The 20,602-nt window shown below is 35.9% G+C and overlaps 1 protein-coding gene across 15 annotated transcripts in view; it reads right to left on the reverse strand.

Annotated features, from left to right (window-relative positions):
• KIAA0825 (KIAA0825 ortholog) overlaps positions 1 to 20,602 on the reverse strand; it is a 428,558-nt gene that overhangs the window by 329,521 nt on the left and 78,435 nt on the right. For 10 of the 15 annotated variants that reach the window (XM_086413109.1, XM_086413110.1, XM_086413112.1 and 7 more), the window contains 2 exons: positions 16,321 to 16,483; positions 12,592 to 13,261 (listed from right to left, as the gene is read on the reverse strand). In XM_086413109.1, the coding sequence (XP_086269235.1) occupies positions 12,592 to 13,261; positions 16,321 to 16,483 (833 nt within the window). Of the gene's footprint in view, positions 1 to 2,143; positions 2,225 to 12,591; positions 13,262 to 16,320; positions 16,484 to 20,602 lie in introns of all 15 variants that reach the window. The other 5 variants (XM_086413116.1, XM_086413117.1, XM_086413113.1 and 2 more) reach the window with 1 other exon arrangement.

Below are 20,602 nucleotides of genomic sequence, written 5' to 3' on the forward strand. Positions count from 1 at the left end.
ATAAACATAGAGCTTGTATAAATTTGCATATGCTTAATCTAAATAATGGGATAGCCAACTGTTCAAGCGCTATAAAGACAATACAAGTCTCTTTAGAAGGATTCAGTGAACATAAAGCCTCAACAAAATCTGTGCAGCAATATCTTGTCTATAAAGTTGAACAAGGATTTTTCTCATTTTAACATATAGAGTCCATATTAGATCTTAGCTATTAAATCTTCTAGGGGCTATAATTGCTACCTCTTCCCACTTCTCCTTAGGTTCAGGCTCTACTAACAAGACCCATATACCAATAACCACTAACTTTGACTTTTGTAACCATGACTAACAAAAATTACAAGAAAAATATCCATTTAAAAGTACACACTTGTCAAATAGCTGAAGGACTACTATTTTATTGTGCTACTAAAAGAACATTAACAATGATGATAAATAATTTTAGTACAGTTTGGAAAAAAGACATAGGAGGACACTATAAAACATTGTTACAACATAACTTTCTCTCATAATGATCATCATAAAATTTGGAGGCTATTTCTCTTCTTTTCAGGATAGATAATTTTGCAAACCTGGTTGTCCACTCCAACAACTACTTTTTGCTAATAGAAATACTAATACTGAATTGTAAATTTAAGATAATTTCTACTTTGGAGGACAAACAATGACAGATATTCTAAAATCAGTTCAGCACGACCATGTCATAGAAATTTAAAATATCAAAACTTCAAATTATTTGGATTTTCATATATCACTGGCATCATAATTCCAAGGGTCTTTTCAGATTCTTATCTCTCACCATCACTTTACCTGCTAACTTGGTACTTCCTACAACCGTATTACAGAAGATTAAACTAGTAATAAGGTCAGCAACACTTTCCTAAGTAATAGACAAGGGTTTTCTGTTTTTACTCAGTGTTGAAAAGAAATCTCCAAAACAAATATTGATAGGTTTTGCTTTAGATTGAAGCAATCTAGTGCACTTCATGGTGATTTTTAGATCTCCATTTAAATAGCCCAACCATCAAACCGCTTATGAATAGTCTGATAAAACTAAAAGCAAACTGAAAATATATGTATTAAACAAAAGAACAGATAATCGATTTTAAGAATGACAGAGGTGAAAGCCTTTCTGATTGGAAATCCATTGCAACTCTTAAATATTTTACCCGAAGCTAAGGATTATTTTCTCCCTTCCAAATATGAGGGAGGGATTGGGCTGACTCTCAAAGCTACAGCAGTTTCTCTTGTATGCATCCCAGTGCAGATAGATCTGTCCATACTCAGAAAAGGCCAATTTAGACAAAGAATTTTTATAGTGCCAGGTGTAGAAGATTCAGATTTCCCCTCACTTAAAAATCAATAAAGGTGGAGGCGTTAAATGACAGCTACTTTGAGGCAGAAGATATTTGACTTCATAGATGTGGCGCTGATGGTCATAGATTTTCATACGTACATGTAAATAACAATGTTGAAAATGTTATAACATAACATATATCTGCCACGGTGATTTTCCTAATGAAGAATGTTGAGGTGTAGTTACAGTCTGTTACAGTTTTCAGTCTTCTGTTAGAAAGAGTACATCTTTAAAGGGATCTTACCAATGCCTTTTGACTTATTAAACATTTCTTCTTGAAAGTTTATGAAAAAAACACACACAGAAGTCGCTCAGCGACCCCATGGAGTGTAGCCCCCCAGGCTCCTCGGTCCATGGGATTTTCCAGGCATGAATACTGGAGTGGGTTGCCGTTTCCTTCTCCAGGGGATCGAACCCGGGTCTCCCGCATTGTAGGCAGACGCTTTACCGTCTGAGCCACCAGGGAAGCCGCTATTAATAACTGATTAATAGTATAGTAACCAGAAGGCACATATTACATTTTCTGAGAACCCGAGGAAAAAATATGTTAGTTAAACAACATTCAAGGTTATACTAGTCCACTGGAAATATCTATATGTTAAACAAGAATTCTAGGATTCATGACCTATAAAACTATAAACCTGTAAACATTTTTACCTAAAACAACAAAGCTCAGCATTCACATTTATCATTGTGTTTATATATCAAGACATAGAACGACATAAATAATGTTAGCAGGGGAAAGGAGAAAAGTTTTAGACAGGGTGTATTAGTTGCTTATCAACTCACTTTCTACAGAACTTGAATTTCTAGCTTGCAACCACCTCCATGTGCATTACTCATCCACATATTTTGCTCAGTATAGAAGAGCTGCAAAACAAATGTTTACTTTTAGAATAATCTTATTCTGAACTTTTTTCCAATAATTTGTTTACAGTTATTTTCACTCTTCTCTTAATATGTCATACATTTTTAACTAGATAATTTCTTTTTCCAAGGTTAAAAATAACAGTTTTAAAAATCTCTTCTGAATTTTTAAAAATGTTATTGAATGGTTAATAAGGAATATAAATCTCAAGTTGACCTATGACTCCTCATGTATGGTAGTTTAATCACTAAGCTGTGTCCGACTCTTGTGATCCCATGGACTGCCGCCTGCCAGGCTCCTCTGTCCATGGGATTTCCCAGGCAAGAATACTGGAGTGGACTGCAATTTCCTTCTCCAGGGGGTCTTCCCCACCAAAGGTCCATCCCACATCTCCTGCATTGCAGGCGGGTTCTTCACCACTGAGCCACCAGGGAAGCCTTCATGAGAAACTACTAAGTCATTTCTATCTACCATCTTTAGTAACTGAATGTCGTACAGAATATGACTAATAAAGTATTCTTTCCACCTTTATGAAGAACACATGAGAGGAAGTCGGTAACTGCTAATTGTTGCTACATGGGAACAAAAATATTACCAAAGCCAAACCGCATCCACTTTCTCTCTTACAGAATATACTTTCCATTTTTGTTGCTTTAATGTCTTTAAAACAAAATTCAGAAGTCTCTGAAGATTTAATGTGAAATAATGGGGTCAGAAAACTAGTCACATATTTAGCAGAAAAACATTTTAGGTAAATAAAGATACGTGTACATATGCAAAAATACCATGTACCTACCCAAGCACATAACAAACACCCTCCCCTTATGCACATACACATACAGTCCTTTTTCTCATAGTTTTTAATCAAATAAATAATTTTCACAGATGATAAAACCTTTAGTGGGAAGAATTTTAAAACACCAACTCCTTAGGGGAAAAATTCCAGTGTTCAAGTAACACTAGAATAATGAATTCTATTTGCTTATTTTCTTATCAAGTGGCTAGTGGTAAAGAACTCACCTGCTGATGCAGGAGACATAAGAGATACGGGTTCGATCCTTGGGTTGGGAAGATTCACCTGGAGGAGGGCAAGGCAACCCACACCAGTATTCTTGCCTGGAGAATCCCATGGACAGAGGAGCCTGGAGGGCTACAGTCCATAGGGTCACTCAGAGTCGGACATGACTGAAGTGATTTAGCACGCACACACGCATTTTTTCAATGAGGTATGGAGGTATAGTGGGAAGATACTTCTAACCTTAGTTTCATCTCCACCTTGATTTGCTAACCAGCCGAAACGCTGTAGTTTTTTTTCCACCAATGAAATAACAACTGGAGTTGCTGCACTGCTTAATTTCAGATTGGTGATGGAGCAAAGCAAGGTTAAAAAAAAAAAACCAATGTGGAAGCATCTTGCAAACATACTGCTAATCTTTAGGTTTATTACTAATTAATGATAAAAAGGATCTTAAACCTGGCATAATTGCTTCAACTATTTCAGTAACAATTACTTTTTAGGTTAACTCTGGTAAAACCTTAAAGGTAAGTAGATTACCTACTTCTCTATGAATAAAATGAGAGCCTCTTCTACATATTTTTTTATGTTAAGGAAAAAATTAACATCATTATTTTCCTTTTCATGTGTTAATATGGAAGTTGGATTTTTTTTTCTTTCCAAATCTTCCAGAGAAGACAATCCAGTGATGTAACCTTGCACTTACTATAATAGCTGCTTTCAAAATTCAAGTTTGTTTAATTCTATATGCAAAGAATCAATATGTATGTTGCAATTCCAGTAAGTCCAACACAAAAATCAGGATCTGTGGCTCATGGGAATTACTCCTCAAATTATAAAATGGTTCTGATCTTGCAAGTGAATTCATTCAGAAAGAGTATTTGAGAGAATACTTTTGGTCATAATTCAGCAATGTATTTGAATTACAGTCCAGATACATTCCAGCAGTGGGCCTTTGGGAAAGCTATTCAGCTTATCCAACCTCAGTTTCTGTTACTATAAGGAAGGGATAATATCCAGATTTTCAGACATGTTATAAAAATCAAATGGCATGTCAATGCATAAAGTACTTAGCAAGGTGCACAGCAAATTAAAAGGATCTAAAAAAGAGTATCTATTATGTAGCTCCACTCCGGTACTCTTGCCTGGAAACTCCCATGGATGGAGGAGCCTGGTAGGCTGCCGTCTATGGCGTCGCACAGAGTTGGACACGACTGAAGCGACTTAGCAGCAGCAGCAGCAGCAGCATTATGTAGCTGACTTTATATATTTGTAAATAGATAACAAGGAAAATTTTGGAGGGGCCTCCAAAATCACTGCAGATGGTGACTGCAGCCATGAAATTAAAAGACACTTGCTCTTTGGAAGAAAAGCTAAGACCAACTTAGACAGCATATTCAAAAGCAAAGACCTTACTTTGCCAACAAAGGTCCGTCTAGTCAAGGCTATGGTTTTTCCAGTGGTCATGTATGGTTGTGAGAGTTAGACTGTGAAGAAAGCTGAGTGCCGAAGAAGTAATGCTTTTGAACTGTGGTGTTGGAGAAGACTCTTGAGAGTCCCTTGGACTGCAAGGAGATGCAACCAGTCCATCCTAAAGGAGATCAGTCCTGGGTGTTCAATGGAAGGACTGATGCTAAAGCTGAAACCCCAGTACTTCGGCCACCTGATGCGAAGAGTTGACTCATTGGAAAAGACTCTGATGCTGGGAGGGATTGGGGGCAGGAGGAAAAGGGGACAACAGAGGATGAGATGGCTGGATGGCATCACCGACTCGATGGACGTGAGTTTGAGTGAACTCCGGGAGATGGTGATGGACAGGGAGGCCTGGCGTGCTTCGATTCATGGAGTCGCAAAGAGTTGGACACGACTGAGTGACTGAACTGAACCGAACTGAACTGAAAACTCAAGAATCAGAATGGCCGGGAATGAGTTTTGACACAGAAAACACTTTCTTAAATGGCATAAAAAAAGTTCTCCTCTTATATAAAGGACAAAATGAAACTAAATAGCTCTAGCTTTCACCCTCACCTTGATGGATCACCCTGTATACTTTTACTATAGAGAGACAGATGGTACAGAAAGGAATTAGGTTGCATGGAAAATATCCTCCTGGCTCATACAAAGGGAAGACAAGCCCACTATCTCCACTGATGGCATGGATGCATGAGTACATTCTAGAAGTCTCAAGAAGGCATTGAACATGCCATGTAACTGAACTGGCAGGAAGGAAGGCTTTAGGATCAATTATGCCAAAACCCAAATCACTTTTGACTTTCTTCACAAGCTGAGAAAGAATACTAAAATTATTTACACAAGTTTAATTTGTGTACAACTGTTTCATTATTACATAGATTGTCAAATTCTTAATCACAGACTCTTAAGACAATATCACTCACCCTTCCATGCTTTATAGGCCTAATTCTGAGGCTTTTTGTACTTACAGAGGCGTTTGTATGGATACAGAAACACTTTTTTAGAAAAAAGTATTTAGTCCATGCATACTGTCTATAACATTGCAGAAACAAGCTGGTTCTTCCCTAGGAAAAAAACCCAGTCACTATTAAATCCCTGCTTTAAATACACGCCAGAGAAAAGGCATATCAATTTCTTTTCAATCAATAATACAGTATAATATTGTATTTCCATTTCTTGCCTGTGATCTTAATTTTCAATGATCTGATTTAAAAAGCTACAATGACCAAAAAATTGAAATGAAAACTAAAACAAAACAAGAACAGTTAGTTGTGGGATCAAAGGGGAAGCCCCAAAAAGAATTTCTAGGAATAGCTTCAGATGTCAGCTGGAAGAAGAGACTCTACTTCCTGTTTTTGCTTAATCACTTACTCCCCTCTTCACCCTTCCAACCTCATCAAAAATGCAATTGCAGGAAGTGAGAAGTTTCCACATTGTTATCTTCCAAGTTTCGCTGGGGGAAAAAAGTCACACAGATAAAAATCTAAAGGATGTTTTCGTATGTGTTACAGTTGCATACAAGCCACACACTCAGCCCGCTAATACAGCTGTACTGTCAGTCAGTAGAGAAAATAATTATGACAGTTTCCAAGGACAAATCGTAGGTATAAAGTCTGGTTGTAGAATAACTTCCAAGTCACAAAGTCAGAATAAGTTTAGAGTTAAAGCTTAGATATATTATCTAATATAACCCTTTCCTTTTATCGTTTATCAATAGAACAACATGAAGAGGTAAAATGACTTATCTAAGGTTGCATAAACAAGGGGGTGAGAGCTTCAGACAAGCACACTTGACTCTGATAACTGTACTCTTCCCCTTTTGAGAGCAAGTACTTATAAACAAAGAAGGTACCAGTATTTCATTAAAGAATAGCAAGTATGATAAAACAGTGGGTAAAAAACAAAGCTAATCAACAATATCATTTATTAGTATTTTCAAAAATGTTACAACAAAACCCCCTGAAATTGTATTATTATTTTAAAGGAATTTGTGATAACTAATAAAGATATAACTTTCTCTTAAGAATTTTTTTTCCCCATTACTATTTTGTATTATTTGAAATTCCAGCATCTACTAATGTGGGGTTAGAAAACAAGCATAGTTGACATCAGAGATCTAATGCAGATCTTCCCCTCTGTCTCATGAACACAGCAGGGTCAAGAGATGTGTTATCCTTCTAGGAGATTTGGTCTCTTCTGCATTTGGAGAAGGCAATGGCACCCCACTCCAGTGCTCTTGCCTGGAAAATCCCATGGATGGAGGAGCCTGGTAGGCTGCAGTCCATGGGGTCGCTAAGAGTCAGACACGACTGAAGGACTTCACTTTCACTTGTCACTTTCATGCATTGGAGAAGGAAATGGCAACCCACTCCAGTGTTCTTGCCTGGAGAATCCCAGGGACGGGGGAGCCTGGTGGGCTGCCGTCTATGGGGTCGCACAGAGTCAGACATAACTGAAGCGACTTAGCAGCAGCAGCAGCAACAATACCATACAGATGCTTCTTTTGTCCACACTTTGCATACTGCCCTCAGTATACTTCTAAATTTCCTTGACAGCATCACTCGGCCATCACTCAGTTGATCACTCAGCTACTTGAGGAGTACGAGAGAAATTAGGGTGGTTTTGACTGACCTAGTTGATCACAACCTTTCCAGTTGTGAACTGTGCCTTCCTAGTCAATATTCTACTTTTATCTTGACTTGAGGGTCTTCTTTACTCTAAAGGATCTTTTCATCCCTAGAGGGATTCGGTTTCCCCTACTCCCCAATCTTCCTTAAACAAAATATAAAGAAAAAAAATATATATATAAAGGAATTGGGAAATGGGAGGGGTAGAGGCCACTAAGTTTCAACCTCTCATCCACTGCAGATCTTTAGAAACCTTCAAAACACTCAAAGGCATGTATCATATACTCTTAAGTCTTTCCCTTTCAAGTTAACAATCAGCTCAAGGAAAATTCAATGTAAGATAGACAGGGGATCACGACATTTATACTGTGATTGAAGTTTTCTAATTACATTCTTACATATTAAAACACAGTGAATTTATCTAACTAAACTTTACTACACATAAACAATCCTCTCTTTTTCAAGCACTGAGAAAAGAGGCAATATCTTTTCTTAAATCCAAAGAAAATACAATTTTAAAAGTAATTCAATGATTTAATCACTTAAAATTGTGATTATCTAGGGACTTCCCTGGTGTTCCAATGGTTAAGATCCTGTGCTTATCCCTGGTCTAGGAACTAAGATCCCACATGCTGTGCAGCATAGCCAAAAAGTAAAACAAAAATGAATATGTAAAATCAAATCCCAATTAAAAAAAGAGTGTCTGCAAAAATAATATTATTTTTTTCTAAGATAGATTACCAAACCACCAAGAGTCTGCAATGTTTACATTATGACATTATTTTATCATTTTCTTCAAATAAAAAAACATAAAAATAGACTCACAGACCAATGGAACAGAATTGAGAACCCAGAAATAAACTCTTGCATATATGGTCAACCAGTATTTGACAAGGGAACCAAGAATACTCATTGGGTAAGGGATTAAATAAATGGTGTTGGGAAAAGTAGATAAAACATGCAAAAGAATGAAACTGTACCTTATCTTACAACACGTACAAAAATTAACTCAAAATGGATTAAACTTAAACCTAAGATCTAGAACCGTAAAACTCCTAGATAGTGAAAAAGTTCCCTAATGTTGGTCTCGGCAATGATTTTTTGGATATAATACCAAAAGCAAAAATTAATAAGTGGGACTACATCAAACTGGGATTCCCTGGTGGCTCAGACGGTAAAGAGTCTGCCTGCAATGAGGGAGACTTGAGTTCGATCCCCAGGTCGGGAAGATTCCCCTGGAGAAGGAAATGGCAACCCACTCCAGTACTCTTTACTAGAAAATTCCATGGATGGAAGGAGCCTGGTGGGCTACAGTCCATGGGGTCGCAAAGAGTCAGACACGACTGAGCGACTTCACTTTCACTTTCACATCAAACTGGAAAGCTAATACACAGCAAAAGAAACTATCCACCAAAAAAAAAAATCTTTGATAGGGAGAAAATACTTGCAAACCATATACTTAGTAAGAAATCAATATCCAAAATACTTAAAGGACTCATACAATGTCGTGAGTTGTATGACATTTTTCCAAAGAAGACATACAGATAGCCAACAGGTACATGAAAAGATACTCAAGATCACTAGTCATCAGAGAAATCCAAACCAAAACCACAAAGAGACATCACCTTACACTTTGCTATCATCAAAAAGGCAACAGATAACAAGCATTGGTGATGATGTAGAGAAAAGGGAACCCATGTGCACTGTTGGTAGGAATATAAATTGGTACAACAGACACTGTAGCAAATGGTAAGGTTCCACAAAAAAGTTGAAAAATAGAAAATCCTTCTGGATATATATCTAAAGGAAATGAAAATAAGATATCAAAGAGATATGTGCACTTCCATATTTATTGCAGCATTAATCACAATAGCCATACTAAGTGTCCATTTATGAATGAATGTGCTTAGCTATTCAGTCATGCCCAATTCTTTGTGACCCCATGAACTGGAGCCCGCCAGGATCTTCTGTCCATAGAATTTTCTGGCAAGAATACTAGACTGGGTTGCCATTTCGTACTCCATATGAATGAATGGATAAAGAACATGTGAGCTTGAAATACATACAATGGAATACTACTCGGTCACGAGAAAGAAGAAAATCCTGCAATTTGCAACAACATGGATGGTCCTTGAAGGCATTAGGCTAAGTGAAATAAGTCACATGGTCAAAGAAAGGCAGATACACGCGGTAATACTTATAATGTGAAATCTAAAAAAACAGAACTCAAAGAAACAGAATATAAGGTGGTTACCAGGGGATGGTGGGTAGAGAAGATACTGGTCAAAGGGTACAAATTTCCAGTTAGAAGCTTTAGAATTTCTGGAGGTCTAATGTACAGCATTGCAATTATAGAAACTATAATGCATTACATACTTGAAAATTGCTAAAAAAGCAAATCCTAAGTGTTCTCACCATACAAAAGTAATGGTAATTATGTGGACATTACTGTGGCAATCGTTTTGAAATATTAAGGGTACAAATCAACACACTGGACATCTTAAAGTTACAAAATGCTGTATGTCAGTTATATCTCAATAAGGCTGGTGGGGAAAAAAGGACTAGTGTATATACAAGGTCTGCTTAAGATACCTCTTTGAATGAGAAGAGTGTGGGATAGTTTAGAGGAAAGTAAAACAATGACAACACTAAAGTAGATCTGAGCATACAGAGCATTCACAACAGTGTTCTTAATGGAATGAGCTAGATCCGTCCTATTCTTTTAGGTAATAGAGCATAATCATAGAGTCAGGACACCACACTCAGACAGACTATCCTGGCTTTGTTGCAACCTTGACCAAAGTTACTTAATATCTCTATGCCTTAGTTTTCTCACTATACAACAGAGATAAATAATGTTACCTACCTTGCTGGGTGGTTAGAATGAAATAACATGTTGCAGTGTCTGACCGGATAAATGTGGAGCTATTGTTACTTAAGAGAATGTCTAGGGTTTCAGGCAAAATATCAAAGACTTGGTGAATAAACACACAGACATATACAAAAGATAATACATAACCCATTCAAGCCAATCTAGATTCTATTCACATAGGAATATAAATTATTATAGATTTCAAATTATAAGTATTTATAAATTATTATTTTGCTAGTCTCAAACTGTATTTCTTTAATAAATAAAAATTTGGTCATTGGGCTAAATATTAATGGAAACTATGACTGCTTTCTGTTACAGCCTTAGCAGCAGTTAACTCATTTAGTTTTCTTCCCTTTACCATGTCTAACTTGCTGCTGCTAAGTCGCTTCAGTCGTGTCCAACTCTGTGCAACCCCATAGATGGCAGCCCACCAGGCTCCCCTGTCCCTGGGATTCTCCAGGCAAGAACACTGGAGTGGGTTGCCATTTCCTTCTCTAATGCATGAAAGTGAAAAGTGAAAGGAAGTCACTCAGTCGTGTCCGATTCTTCGAGACCCCACAGACTGCAGCCCACCGGGCTCCTCCGCCCATGGGATTTTCCAGGCAAGAGTACTGGAGTGGGTTGCCATTGCCTTCTCCTTAGAAACCTTCAATACAGTAGCTGCTAAATGTCTTGCCTATGGCAGGTACTCAACAAAGCTGAACTGAACTGATTTTCAGGCAGCCCACTAGAACAGTGCTGTTTGAAATTTCTTTTACAGAGACAAAGCATTCAATTTTACACTTTAAAGCCCAATACCATGATGGTAAAGAACATGGGTCTTGAAGACATAAAGACCTACATGTGAATCCTGACTTGGTGCAAAGGACCAAAAGCAAGTTAATCTTTCTAAGCTTCTCTGTTTATGAAATTGGGATATTAAGGAAAGGGATGTGCTTATTACAGTGTCTGGCACAAGGAAAACATTCACTTAACACATGATTTATACCAAAGTTCAGATGCAGCAGCTTGGGAAAGTTCAGTGCATTTGGACTTTTGGAAAGGGCTTCAAATTTTGGTGTTAAAGCCAACACACATTGTTCTCTCTTATGAATGGAAAACACTTCACTACCAGCCCTAAAGACTCCATAGCAACTTACACATATTTTTAATCATATATAGGTCTTTTCTTCTGTTATAAACTAAACTGCATTTAACACATAAAACTTTCATATTGAAAGCACTTTACAAGTAACCAGAAATTTTTTGAGAGAACATAAAAATTATAGAAAATAAGTGTACTTATAAAAATGCATTTAAAATTTATGTAATAATTAAAATGAAGATCTATTATGTTCCTAAATGAACTGACTTTGTATTCTGCTGTGACCTTAACTTGGGTGATGCATCTCTGTTCTGTGATGTGATAGTTTCCCAAAGAAAATAAATATTCTAAGAGAAAATATTAAATTATTTGAAAATTCATATATCATGTTCATATAATATATAATATATTCATATATCAGAGCAATTTGGTATCCTGGTATCTTATTAAGGAAGGTAGGTAAAATACAGTGAGCTATGGAAATTTTATGAAGTGATTATAAAGTAAAAAACAGCAAGTCACCAAATGATAATTCTTAAATAATTATTAATAAAAATACAGTTTAGGAATCTATTTAGAAATATATCTCAGCATTCTATGTAAAAGCATGAGTAATCATAATTTTCAAAATAATCATATTTTCAACCTTAATTTTTCTTCACTGGTAAGAAACTAAAATGACAAGAAAATGTATTATGACAGATTCTTTCTTCCTTTATCTTTTGATTAAAATTAAGAATCTTCAAATCCTCTTCCACTGTATATATTCTTATAGGAACAACATCAGAGGAACTTTTAAAATCAGCTATAGCCAATGCTAGCTTCTACAACCAATTATAATATAGAATTTTATAATCAGCATTTCATAATAGGTCTGTATTGCCATTGGCTGAATAAAATGTCAGAATTTTAAACTTTCATTTTAATTAATGAAAATGTCAAGAAATCTTCAACAATTCTCTTTACTTAAAGCTTCAGCCTTGGAAGATAAAATGAGTTAAATGTTTCATCCAGTAATTTATGTGATTAGAAAACTGAAAGTTTTACTGGTAATATTTCTGACTTACATTCCAATATCTTTAACAATTTAATGATAGGAAAGAAAACACTTCTATTACTATACTTAGAGAAAAAGAAAAGTGTAAAAGAAATGTGAAGTGGAAAATTTTACAACATTTATTTTCTGATTTATTTTCAAGTTTGCAATTAAGTTTAACCAAATAGAAAAGTTAGAAAAGTAAAGACTTTAAAAGGTTTAAGTTAAACCAAACAGAAATTTTAAAAAAATCACTAACCCAAAGCATGCACTGTTCCTCTATGCCTGCTGGAGCTCTTGCTTGTTTTAACCACACGGACAGCACTTTCTTTGAACTGCAGCTCACAAAAATTTTCAAGAAATTTTGCCATTTCTTCTGTAACAGTGTCCAGGTAAGTTTCTTTAATGAATTTCACTGTTGAGGATGGAGCTAAAATTTCATGCAGTGTGTTAAAATCCTCTTTTATCATTGAGTATAACTTAAGCATTGTATCTTGGTATCTATCAGCCATTATGTCTAAATTTGATTCTCTGCTAAAAGAAGGAAAACAGTTCTGCAGAAGTTTGGTCAACAGTTTATTCTGTATGCTTTGGTACTTGCTTGTAACTTCTGATTCTGGATAAAGAAATAAGAGTTGCTGTATGCACTGATTTTTCAACAAAATTTTTTGCTGTGAATTGTTTATTTCATTGTGGCTTTGTAATTTGTTCACTAAGAAGCGTCGAAGATGTAGTCTTATATCATCCCACACAGACTTTACATCCACTGAGGACTGATCTTCAACAGAGTGAAGAGAAGTCCTAGAGAGGAAATGAAAAGATGCTCCACTTACAGTGGATGGGAATGAAACACTGCTCTGGCAGGAGAGGTCCCAAAGTAAATTCAACACCATTTCTTCTTGATTTTGTTCATTCTTCAACAAATCTCGCTAATAAAAGTAAATCATAATGTTAGAAATATGATTATACGAATAGAAGGAGAAAATGATTTCTACAGTTATACAGAATTTCATAATTCATTTCAATTCAAGAATCAATACTATAATTTAAAAAAAAAATTTTTTTTTGCCTTTGAAATTTAATCAGTTCAGACATTTTAGAATATTAGCTTTGTGGTCTGTTAAGTTTTGTAAAGCCCAGATGATGAGCGAATTTTTCAATTAGATTTCTAGACACACAGTTTTTTCTTCATTGTTATCCATTCCTGATATAACCTGAGCTGTATGGAAGCATTAGCTTAAAAATTCTAAATAAAAATCTATAGTAAAATATCAACTGAAATGTACCCCTAAGACAAAATAAATTTAAGATGACACCCCTAATTAATACCTAGTAGATAATTTTCATGCCTGAATGAGTATACTTATTATTCTAAAACCCCAAATGAACATAGAGAATGGAGACCTTTAAACAAAGTATTATGCCTAGGGCTTACTAATAGCTGCCATCCTGAGAAATATAGTTTAATACATTGGAAGATTTTAACTTTCATTTAAATTTCTTTTTGAGTCACGTTAAGAAAGGTTTTACTTTGGAAATTAGACTGAGAATATTTCAGTTCTCTCCGAAGAAATAACTAACTCAAAATGAGAAAAAAATACTCACAATTGTTCTTCAAAAGATATGAATTTTTTTTTTTTACACTTTCTGTGTTAACTGACAGAAACAACTATAGGTGTAATTAAGAATAGAAAAGGAACAAAAAAATTACTTTCTTTTTGGACTTTGACTTAAATGCACAAATTCTCTTTACATGCTGACTCTCCTGATGTCTATTTCAGGTCATACAGACATTAGCTTATATTCTCTAAGTAGCAACAAGCTGCTTTTTTTTTTTTTTAATGGAAGCAAGGTTCAAGCGGTCTAAAATCAGTCCAGCTTTGAAATTTCTTATTGACAAAGGTAACACAGGTATTATTTGTGACTCAGAATCATGAACAACTCTGAGACAAATTCTAGGGCAATCTCTCAGTGATTCTAAGCACTGTGATGTCTAATTTGATGTTCTATCTGCAATAAATAATAATACTTAATATCCGTATAGCAGTTTATTATATAAAAAGTACTCTTCTCTAGAGTCTCTGACTTATTCATAAGGAAAACTCTGTGATGCAGATACTTAAGACCCCAATTTACACAGAAGGATGCTACAGTGCAGCACATTTAAGTTACTTTCCAAATGTCACACACAATAGAGCACAGAACCAAGAATGGATGCCTGGTTCCATTCCCCTCATCCGCGTTCTTTTCATCCACATTCTAGAGAACCAAACAGTAAATTGACTTTTCTGAAGCTCCGCTTTCTCTCTTTCTTCTATTTAGTTCTTTTTGATACTTTCTGGAAAATAAATGTCCTTAGACAGGAGTCCAGAACACCAGCATTATGGTAAATTCTGTAGAGAAAAACTGGTCTTATTAGTGCCTCAACTGTGGGTTTCTTTAAATCAGTCAATTACTGTAAATACTTGATCAAGCAAACATTTAAAGAATAATAGATTACAGAGGTTTAAAACATGTGTTAGGTATTGATTGCTCAAATTTTGAAAATGACTTTATAGAATAGCCATAATGAGAACCTCTGTTCCTTGTTTAAACAGTTAGATAATTAATAAAAAAAAAAAAAAAAAAACACTTTATGGGGAAAAAAATTGAGGTATGAAAAAATACTGTCAAGATTGACACTTTCCGCATGTAAAAATTTGATAAGGTCATTTTAATCTGGATCTGTTTCAATAATGTGGTTCTGTTCTCAAAATAACATGATCAATTATGTTAAAAAACAAAAAAAACCCTAGGTCTGGAAGGGGCCTAGCAGTCTAATGAATTTGAGCAAAAACTAAGGCGGCCTTTGCCCTGCAGTGAATAGAGAATGACTTATGTGTGACAGATTAAAAGATAATTAAAAGCTTTTGCTTTTAATTAAATGAGAAAGCATTATTACATCAATATTAATGAAATTCACTACACATGGCTCTTAATAGAAATTAAAGGAATAACTATATCCATATTTATTCTTCAAGGCTCCACCTTCAAGAGATAATGGGTGAGAGGATTTTCTTAAAAGAATAAGCCTTCAGGGCACATAATCTTCCTTTCTCTTCCTTTTATTACCCTGTAAACATTAAAGAGACATCTGCAATAATAATAACAGCCAAAAATTATTTTCATCTGATTCTGTCATCCTAAGCCATCTACAACCTCAAGATATTTTCCACATCTGCCTGAGTCAAGGTTTGATGTTTAGACAGAAACAGTGCCTTTTTCCCCCCCCCCAAATTAAATTAAAACCATAGCTACAGAAATCCTGCTTTCTGACAATTGTGCTATTTCCCTAGGAAACTGATTTTGCAAGCTAGCTGCCTTTGTAGATATAGGTAAAATAAAATAAGTATTCTTACTGAAGGCTATAAAAACCTCTCTAACATAGAGAGTGGTCAGTATCCAAGAGTGACCAATGTAATAATATTCCATCAATTAACAGTGGTCTTGTAGAAATCGCTGCCTTGATTGAAAAGAATTAGATATGCCTGCAGGTTGGGAATGAATGGAGTGGTGGACAAGGCTCCTTAACAGATACAATCAATGCTGATCTTATTGTGCTTAATAATGAGCCCAGGAAAATGAGTAGTTTTGAAGTGACACAAAATGTAATAAATATCAAATTTTCTGATGGACAATTGCGGTACATTTCAATACATTTTGTGGTGCTGATATGGCAAATATCATACCACAAGTCACCCAGGAATTATAATGCCTAATGCCCACTTATATAAACTTTACTTTATGATAAAAATCGCAGTAGAAAATGAAAACACATAGCTCACTGGATTCCACTGCAGACAGAGAAGTAAAACAAAACACAAACCCCAGATATGACAGGCTAATATGGTCAATGAAATAAATATTCATATATGGAAACTGGATGAAATGTAGTTCAGGTTCCCCCACCTCACTCCACCATTAAAGCAAAGATTATACATATTTTTACCAGTATTTTGAGAAATTTTATCAAATCTCCATGGGGAATGGACGGTGATTTGGATGAATTATAATTATTTAGCCATTCAAAACAGTCAGTCGTTGTTCGCAGCTGTACATCCGGACACTGTTTGTTAACTTCAGACTGTATTTCTTTAATGCAGTGTTCTATGCTATATAAAAGAAAAGAAAAAAACTATTTTAGTAGGAAGTAGGTATGGAGCTGTCACATATCACAGGGCCCTAAAATGCTTATATGCAGTACCTGGTGACACACAATTTCCAAAATTATAAAACACCCATATAATATAAAAACAGTAACAGGAAAACTGTGTATTTTCATTCATAATTGAAAACTGGAAGTTCAAGTTTTCTGGCAGTTTCATTTCAAATGCAATAGAGGAAACATATCTAGCTACTAAAAGATTAATTAGAAATTCATCTGTGTTAAGTAAAATTTCAAGCATATTTGCAATGAAATAATGATCCTTTTGGTAGGCAATGGATGGAAGACAGAGATAAAACACTCTTGATAACCAAAATCAGAAACATATATTGACTAAATTATGGAAAACCTCAACCAATCCAAATTAAGAAATAACAAAACAGTTACAAACAAGTTACAATTTAGTTATAAAAGATATATGCTGTATATACAGTTACTACAGCTAAGTATCTTTTCCTGCCACTACACTCTACTCCAAAAAAAAAAAACACCAAAAAATCCAAAATACAGTAAAGATTGCATGTTAAAAAAATAAGACTGGAAGAAAATGAAACAAACGTTTAATAACAATTATCTTTGAGTGATGAAAATTTGGTGTTTTTAATTTTACTTTTCTGTATTTTCTAAAATTCTTGAAAGCATAAGATGAAACTCTTCATTTACAAGTGAATACATAAAGGAAGAGAGAAAACATGCCCAATTGCATCTACCAATACACACATGTTTTAAAAATTCCATTAGAAGTATCTTCAGCTCTGAAACTAAAAAGATGTAATATGTTATTTTAATTTTCATTTACAAATGTGCATTAATTATTATAAATCTTTGTGATGACCTTAGCATAATGTCATTTGTGGAGTCACATGTATATGACATATTACTACCACCTGATGGCAGCATATCTAAACTGCAAGAAAGCTTATAAACAGCAAAGTTATTTTGAAGCTGAATCCCTTCACCTCAAACAGTTATGCATTTGCTTCTTAATAGTATAAAGAAACATCTGTTACCAAAAAAGTTGCTACTGTTTTGAAAATATCACTATTGTTCATTATCAACATGTGATAGAAACACTTAGGCTTTGGAAACCAAGCTCTGATAATTAAAATCGATATCATATGAAATTCTTTTCTTCAAAATGTACAAGATATTGCTTGCATATAAAACATAAACTAAAATTCTAAGGAAAGCTTTTCAGGAGACTTCTGAGCATGAGTGAATTCAAACCGAACTACTCTGAAACAAATACATTCTGAGAATCAAAAGCCTTTTCATGAAAACAAAGAACTTACAAGAAAAACAATAGCTCCTTAGGCCACAGGCCATTCAGTTTTCTGATGAAACAGGCTTATTCAGGAATACCAGTTCCAAGTCTGGCACAAGATTGGCATATATTTTCTACATTTACGTATGCACCTCTGTGAACTGAGAAACACGATGCCCGAAGCTCACACCTTGACTCCAGGGACTGGTTATCAAAGGTTTTTTATGATAGCATCCTCCTGTGTCTCATTCAGTGAAACCTAATAGATTGCAGCAATGTGAACTGGACAGGCTCGGCTGCTAGTCTACCTAAATCTATTTCAATCAAGATTCAGCTTTTAGGCTAATCTCTAACATCTGAATCTGGGTAGAGGCCAATAACTACAACTTTATAAATAGAGTAAAGCCTTCAGAGAGCTAGATTTCAGCAATTTGTTCAAACACTGATAAAGGGATTGAGCAGTTGCATTTCAGAGGACCTCCCTCACTGATAAAACTGAAGACAGTTTGAGCTGGCTTTTAAAATCATTTGCCACAAATTTTAAGGTGATAGAATTCATCTCTACCTCATTTTGTTTTTAGTTGGCTGTATATCATATCTGTACCTGATTTTGTTTTTAGTTAGCTGTATAACGTGTCATTCTGCCATTCACCACTGTCTGTACATCTTGCTGAACTCTTGATATTTATCACCTAATTATTATACAAATGAGTATTTTCAAAATTTAAGATGAATGTCAGTTTGTAATGTAACTTGCCAATTTTTTTCTTCTTGAATGTCAAAAATAATTTTAAATTCATTTTCAACATCTAAAAGATAACATTATTTTTCATATATGTGCAGTAATATTGCTGATAGAGATGGTAATCTTGGGTGGGATGAGGTCTATATATCGATAGACTTAAATGACGCAAGATCTTCATATAGTTTTTCAGAAATAACATGAAACTTGTCTTCATTTTGGTTTAAGCTGGTTTTAGAAAAGGCAGAGGAACCAGAGATCAAATTGCCAACATCCGCTGGATCATCAAAAAAGCAAGAGAGTTCCAAAAAAACATCTATTTCTGCTTTATTGACTATGACAAAGCCTTGACTGTGTGGATCACCACAAACTGTGGAAAATTCTGAAAGAGATGGGAATACCAGACCACCTGACCCTGCCTCTTGAGAAATTTGTACGCAGGTCAGAAAGCAACAGTTAGAACTGGACATGGAACAACAGACTGGTTCCAAATAGGAAAAGGAGTACGTCAAGGCTGTACACTGTAACCCTGATTATTTAACTTACATGCAGAATACATCATGAGAAACACTGGGCTGGATGAAGCACAAGCTGGAATCAAGATTGACAGGAGAAGTATCAATAACCTCGGATATGCAGATGATACCACCCTTATGGTAGAAAGTGAAGAAGAACTAAAAAGCCTCTTGATGAAAGTGAAAGAGGAGAGTGAAAAAGTTGGCTTAAAGCTCAACATTCAGAAAACTAAGATCATGGCATCTGGTCCCATCACTTCATGGCAAATAGATGGGGAAACAGTTGCTGACTTTGTTTTTTAAGGCTCCAAAATTACTGCAGATGGTGACTGCAGCCATTAAATTAAAAGACACTTACTCCTTGGAAGGAAAGTTATGACCAACCTAGACAACATATTAAAAGGCAGAGACATTCTTTTGTCAACAAAGATCCGTCTAGTCAAGGCTATGGTTTTTCATGTATGAATGTGACTATAAAGGAAGCTGAGCACTGAAGAATTGATGCTTTTGAACTGTGGTGTTGGAGAAGACTCTTGAGAATCCCTTGGACTGAAAGGAGATCCAGCCAGTCCATCCTAGAGGAGATCCGTCCTGAGTGTTCACTGGAAGAACTGAAGCTGAAGCTGAAGCTCCAGTACTTTGGCCACCTGATGCAAAGAGCTGACTCATTGGAAAAGAACCTGATGCTGGGAAAGATTGAAGGCAGGAGGAGAAGGGGACAACAGAGGATGAGATGGCTGGATGGCATCACCGACTGGATGGACATGAGTTTGAGTGAACTCTGGGAGTTGGTGATAGACAGGGAGGCCTGGCGTGCTGTGGTCCATGGGGTCGCGAAGAGCCGGACACGACTGAGCAACTGAACTGAACTGAGCTGAAGTTGTTTTCTGCTTCAGTTCAGTTCAGTCGCTCAGTCGAATTCGACTCTTTGCGACCCCATGAATTGCAGCACGCCAGGCCTCCCTGTCCATCACCAACTCCCCGGGTTCACTCAAACTCATGTCCATCCAGTCGGTGATGCCATCCAGCCATCTCATCCTCTGTTGTCCCCTTCTCCTCCTGCCCCCAATCCCTCCCAGCATCAAAGTCTTCTCCAATGAGTCAACTCTTTGCATGAGGTGGCCAAAGTACTGGAGTTTCAGTTTTAGCATCATTCCTTCCAAAGAAATCCCAGGGCTGATCTCCTTTAGACTGGACTGGTTGGATCTCCTTGCAGTCCAAGGGACTCTCAAGAGTCTTCTCCAACACCACAGTTCAAAAGCATCAATTCTTCAGCGCTCAGCTTTCTTCACAGTCCAACTCTCACATCCATACATGACTACTGGAAAAACCATAGCCTTGACGACGCAGACCTTTGTTGGTAAAGTAATGTTTCTGCTTTTGAATATGCTATCTAGGTTGGTCATAACTTTCCTTCCAAGGAGTAAGCGTCTTTCAATTTCATGGCTGCAGTCACCATCTGCAGTAATTTTGGAGCAAAAAAAATAGTCTGACACTGTTTCCACTTTTTCCCCATCTATTTGCCATGAAGTAATGGGACCAGAT

Source organism: Bos grunniens, chromosome 7 (genome assembly GCF_055505025.1).
Source record: "Bos grunniens cultivar Pamir isolate PY7600 chromosome 7, Bosgru_T2T1.0, whole genome shotgun sequence".
In the NCBI taxonomy this organism is placed as follows: Eukaryota; Metazoa; Chordata; class Mammalia; order Artiodactyla; family Bovidae; genus Bos; species Bos grunniens.